At 36.4% G+C, this 6443-nt stretch overlaps 1 protein-coding gene across 1 annotated transcript in view; it reads right to left on the bottom strand.

The window, feature by feature from the left end:
- Nucleotides 1–2968: 2968 nt before the first annotated feature.
- Ccdc126 (coiled-coil domain containing 126) overlaps nt 2969–6443 on the bottom strand; it is a 7919-nt gene continuing 4444 nt past the window's right edge. The window contains exon 2 of the mRNA XM_010628212.3: nt 2969–4675. Coding sequence (XP_010626514.1) covers nt 4491–4675 — 185 coding nt within the window. The 3' untranslated portion in view covers nt 2969–4490. The remainder of the gene's footprint in view (nt 4676–6443) is intronic.

Genomic DNA, 6443 nt, shown 5'->3' with positions numbered 1-6443 from the left:
CGAGGAGACACCTGGGAAGAGGCAGAGATTAATCTATTAAAGTAAAGAAATAAAAAGAAAGAAATATCTTCCTAGCCCTATGTATCAGTCAATTTCCCATCACTGGGACAAAATACCCAACCTCCACAACTTAAAGGAGAGGTTCATTTTGGCTCCCAGGTTTAGTCCATACATGGTCAGCTGGCTCCAAAGCAGAAAGCTATTCAACCCATGGTGGCCAGGAAGTAGAGCACAAGAGAGAAGGATCCAGGACAAAAATATATCCTTCCAGCTCAGGCCTCCAGTATCTCGCCCCTTCCAACCAGGACCCACCACTTACCTGCACATTCACCTATGAGCTCGTGGATGAAGGAGTCCACTGATGAGCACAGCGCCCCGTGATCCAATCACCTTCCAGATACATGAGGTTTTGAGGGTGCATTTTAGAGCTCGCCCATAACATCATTCTGGTAAGGAAAGTATTTCAAGGTAACCATATAATCCTAAAGGATGTAGGAAAATTCTTCTAGTCAAATTCTAGTTAATAAATGTAAAAAGAATTAGAAAACTAAGCCATGCATGGTAATGCACCCCTGTAATTCCTGCACTCTGGGATGCTCAGGCAGGAGGATACCAAGTGCAAGCTCAGCCTGGGCAACTCAGTGACTTACGGAGACCCTGTCTAAAAATTTTAAAAGGAATGGGGATGGAGCTCAGTGTGAGAGCCCTGGTTCAATCCTGAGTAACACACATACACACACAGAGAGAGAGAGAGAGAGAGAGAGAGAGAGAGAGAGAGAGAGAGAGAGAGAGAGAGAGAAGAAAGAAAACTATCATGTTGCAATCCTAGGACACGGCCATCAATAAATGCTAAAAATCATTAATTAGATGAAACACTGATTAGAAATTTTACAATAATGGAATTAGGCGGTCATCTCCTGAAAAATTTAAGTATTACTAAAATGAGACAATCTGAAACTATATGGCTCTTGAAATGATGAAATAACATGGAGAACATTAACACTACTTATGGCATATTCTTGTCAAAACACTAAAATTAATCAGGTGTCTATCAATCTAACTTCTAGACTATGGGAATTACAGTAGACAACGGAGCAAATAAAATACCACAAGGAAGCAATCAAAACACTCTGTGGAACATTTTTGTTTGTGGGTTTTTGTAGTACTACTGTCTCGATTTCCTTAAAAGTAAATGGAAGTTGGCTGAGTGTTTAGCTCAGTAGCACTGTGCCTGCCTTGCAAGCCCAAGATCCTGAGTTTGATCCCTGGTACTAGAAAAAAAATAGTAAATGGAAGATGAGATCTTAATGAATGTTGGAATCACTCTCCACCACATTAGGACTTAGAGATGGGTAGCTATCTGCAAGCCAGGAAGAGAGCCTTGTCCAGCACTGACTATGCTGGCACTTGGATTTCTGCCTCCAGAATTTGAAGAAAATAAATTTCTGTCTAAGTAAAAAAACAAACAAAAATCAAATTCCATTTTTAAAAAAAAAAATTTTTGGTACTGGAGATCGAACTCCGGACCTTGTGCTTGAGAAGCAGGCAGCGACACCACTGAGCTAAATCCCTGGCCCTCAAATTCCATTTTTTTAGATAATTAGGGAGATCCGTTTGGCTTGTGGTGTTTTCCTCCACCTCTTCCTCTTCTGTTTCTCTCTCTACCCGCTCCTTCTCCCTCTCCTGTTCTTTTCCAGTGCTAGGGATGAACTCAAGATTTCACACACGCTAGGCAAGTGTGGCATGCATAGCACTTTTTTTCCATTTTGAGACAGAATCCCACTATATCACCCGGTCTGGCCTGGGACTTGCAATCCTTCTGCCTCAAACTCCCAAGTAGCTGGGATTACAAATGTGTGCCACCAGACCCAGCTTGTTTTTTGGTTTCTTTGGTTTTTTTTTTTTTTGTACTGGGGATGAAACTCAGGTCTTTGAGCTTGTGAGGCAGGCGGCAAAACCACTGAGCTTAATCCCCTGTATTATGTCTTAAGAATGTTTATTTCAGCGCTGGGGATGTAACTCCATGGTAGACCACTTGTCTAGCATGTGTGAGGCACTGGGTTCAATTTCCAGCATCACCACCAAAAAAAAAAAAAAAAAAAAAAATCACAGATTTAAAACAGGTCTTATAAATTCATAAATCTGAGTATAATCTCACTATAATGGTATGAAAATGACTCTGTGATTATACAAGAAAAACTTCTTCTAAAGCATAATTAAGTAGTTAAGAATAAAATGTCAAATATGTCACTTAAGATTTGGTTTTAAATTCTTCAGCAAAAAGTAAACAAATTAGAAAAAAATAAGGGATGACTGGTGGTGATTGCTGAAACAAGTATAGCAAAATATTGACAAATATTAAAGTAGGTGATGAGTACATGAGACTTTGGTGTACTCTTGTGTACATGTCAATGTTTCTTAATTTCTTTCCTTATTTAAAAAATTTTTAAATTTGTATTGGTACACATTTGTGGTATATAATGGTTATATTCAGCATAATGGTTATATTCATAATGGGAGTGGGTACATGTACATAACACATCATAATCCTTTCTACTTCCCCTTCCTCTTCCTTTCCCCCCCTTTCCCTCACACCATCATTCTGTTTGTCTGTCTTTTTGTTTGAGACAAGGTCTCACTATGTAGTCCAGGCTGGCCTTGAACTCACTGTGTGGTCTCAAACTTTAAGTGATCCTCCTGCCTGCACCTCCTGAGTGCTGGGATGACAGGCATGCAGCACCACACCCAGCACAAACCCAAAATTGATTCCTTTTAATCATTTACCATTTATCAAATACATAAACACTATTAAAGAAAAACACATATAACACATTAAGTACAAATAATATATTTTATTTCATCCCTGAAAATAAAACAAAACAAAAATGTCTACATCTAATCAAGAGAGAACAATTATCCCAAAACTTTACCTGGTAATAGTACATAATTAATTTAAAAGTACAGAGAAGGCAAGTTTGGAAAGCTATCTTCATGAAATAATATTTTCTCATACTTATTTTAACAAATTATTGTAATTATGCTACTTAATGGTAGCATATTGTAATAATGAACAATACAATATCTAAAACTAAATTCAATATAGTCTAAATCTAGAAGCTGGCTGCTTTTGAGCAGTTATTATAGAGAATAAATACTATGAAATACAGGGCACCGTACAGCAATCAGATATACTGGAAAATTTAAATAAAGTGTACTTTGTTCTATACTAGAATTACCCAAGATTAAGTTTTATTGTGCTGTATACAGTAATTGTTTTCCTGAAAAAGATAGTCAATCTTCATAATTTATTTTAAATGTTCTTATTTTAAGTGGTCATTATATAAGATGAATATTTAATACAAATTTCCATAAAGGATACTCTTATGTAACATAAAGTAATATGTTCCAAGCAATTTATGCAGCATGAATACCTGTATTATATACATCTGACTAAAGTCCTTTAGTCCCTGCCTCTCCCACCAATATAACAAAAGCAAAAATTACCCAAATGTGGAAATCATGCGCTTTTCCTTATGGTATAGACACTCAATGAATTAAGTTTTGTTTTTTAAAGAAAGTCTCACTGAGTTCCCTTGGTTGACCTTGAATTCTCAATTCTCCTGCCTTAACCTCCTGAGTAGCTGGAATTACAGGAAGGCAACACTACACCCAGCTAAGCAGTTAAACTTTTAAATTAACATTCATGCAGGTGAAAAAATCACGAATATAGTTATACTTCATTTCATCATAAAAATATTTTTATTTTTCAGAATATATGTAAGAAAATTTTAAGTATGAGATTAGAGATACAATTTTAATGTTATTAAATTGTCCCCAATGTTTAGACTAGATTACGGACAGTGGCTGCTACCATTTCAAGATTATATTCTTACAAATGTAATTTTTAAAAATATACAACCTTCATTTATTTTGAAGGATAGTGCAAATGAAGACATTCTTTGGGTCATGATTTCAAAACATTACTTTCAACATTATACTTCCTTTCTCTCTTCATAATCTGAGTAACAAAATATAGTACTGGAAGTAAGCACATCTAATAGCCTTAGCTGAACAGTTACATCTACTGAGAACAAATGACAGAAGAATAATTCAGTAATAATATTCTCCACTTGTCTGAAAACATGTTATACACTTAAATAAATATCTTACAGAAACAAATCCATGAGTTTTAGTGTTGTTTCAGCTTGATCTCAAACACAAAACATTTACACAAAGACCATCTACCTGCTCACTACACCAGCCATGTTGCCTTAAGGATAAGGTACAGCATGGAAAAGACTTGCCTGGAAGCAAACTAGTAACACTTAAAATTTTATATACAGATTAAGAGTTCCATGAATCCAGCAAATTCCTTGAAAATATGTTGGGCTTCTATTGTAAAGTATCTCTCCTAGCCAGCAATTAAAAAGCTTTTCTGCGATAGGATATACTCCATAGTGGAAACAGCAGCACAAGGTGATCTTCAACTGCTATCTAATGCTGCCAGAGGCATTTATCCTTTTATTTGTGGTTACTGGCACCAGATTCCCATTAGTGCCGTTGGTAGTGTTGGTGGCTGAGCCATTCACAACAATACAGTCGACTTTGTTCTCCAGCTTCACCAAGCGTTGCAAGATGTCATCCAAAAGGACAGCAATTGTTCTTTTCAGATCGGCTGGGGGGAAAATTAGAATGTTATGTATGAGGAAGGCACTTAATATTTGTGTTTTTATAGTGTGAAAGAAAATGGTAAATAATTATCAAGTCATCTGAGAGAAAATATATAGCAAATGTACTCATACCATATGGAGGAAAAGCCTATTTTATATGGGTTTTTTTCTTTTAATTGCTATTTCTAACCCTAATCAATGTTTAAAAAATACCTTCATAATTCATATCAAGCCTCCCAGGGAATCAGCTTCACTTTTAGTTAGGAAAAGGCAAACAAGTATGAAGAAAGATATTTATTTATATTTGTTATGTTATTTGTTTAAAAGAAACTACGAATCAAAGCCACAATAAAATACTACTTGACACCTACTAGAATGGCTATAATCAAAGAAATGAGGTGTTGGCGAAGGATATGAGGAATTTAAACCCTCTTACATTACTGATGGGAACATGAAATGGTGCAATTACCATGAAAAATGGTTTGGCAATTTTTCAAAAAGTTAAACATACAAGTTTAACCTTGATCCAAGAACTTTACTCCTAGGTATAAACCCCCAAGGGCAAGAAATACTGTATACCAAAGTTTTTATTTGTAATGTTTTATTCATAATAGCCAAAAGGTATAAACAACCCAATATCCACCAAAAGATAAATGGAGCCCAGCCTGGTGGCACACACCTATAATCCCAGCACTCAGGAGGCTGAGTCAGGAGGATCGCTGTTTGTTCAAGACCAGCCTGGGCTACATAGTGAGTTCCAGGTCAGTCTCAACTACACAGTGAGACCCTGTCTCAAAAAAAATAAACAAACAAACAAACAAAAAACCAAATGATAAATGGATACGGCTGGGGATTTAGCTCAGTGGAGCCGCCTGCCTCGAAAGTGCAAGGTCCTGATTTCAATCCTGGGTACAAAAAAAAAAAAGAACAGAAAGAAAAATGGAAAAACAAAATGTGTTATATACATACAACAAAAGTATTCTTCAGTCATTAAAAAAATGAATAATATTCTGGTAATACAATGCTATGGGTTAACCTTGAAGATACTATGCAAAACAAATTATGTAAGCAAGACTCAAAGCTCAAATATCATATGGGGCTACTTACATGGAATATTTAGAACAGGCAAATTCAGAGACAGAAAGCAAATGAAAGGTTATCAAGGACCAGAAGGAGAGGAATAAAGAGTTATTTTTTCTTTAGGCTCATCAAGAAATTGCCCCCCTCCTCCAAATTACTGCTTAGCAGTCTGAGAGTTTGGAGTGATCTAAGTTTTGAAAGGAAATACGTATGGTTCCACAATATTGTGAATGTGATTAATGCCATTGAATCCTACCTTTAAAAATGGTTAGGTAGGTGGCCTGCCTTGCAAGCGCAAGGACCCAAGTCCAATCCCCAAACAAAAAACAAATAAAAATGGTTAGGTAGAACCTATACCAGGGTGGCACATCCCTATAATCCTAGCACTTGAGAGGCTGAGGGAGGAGGATCTCAAGCATGTTCAAGGCCATTCTAAACTATGTAGCAGACCATGATGTGCATGTGCCCTGAAGGCTGAATCCAGGTCATCACCTAGGGCTACAATCCAGCCTTTTAAATTTTTCTATAGATTTGACTCTGGTGTGAATAATCTGCAATAATACATAAGATCCTAATAAGATTACTGACATTTAGAAGTGGGAAGAAAGGAGCTAAAGGTGTAGGGAAGGTGGGATGGGTAGGGGAAGGGTAATAAGGGAAAAGAAAAAATGTGAGAGAATGAAAAGATGGAAA

This window comes from Fukomys damarensis, unplaced genomic scaffold (genome assembly GCF_012274545.1).
Source record: "Fukomys damarensis isolate Sample0158 unplaced genomic scaffold, DMR_v1.0_HiC HiC_scaffold_4, whole genome shotgun sequence".
Lineage (NCBI taxonomy): Eukaryota > Metazoa > Chordata > Mammalia > Rodentia > Bathyergidae > Fukomys > Fukomys damarensis.
This window is presented reverse-complemented; position numbering and strand designations above follow the sequence as displayed.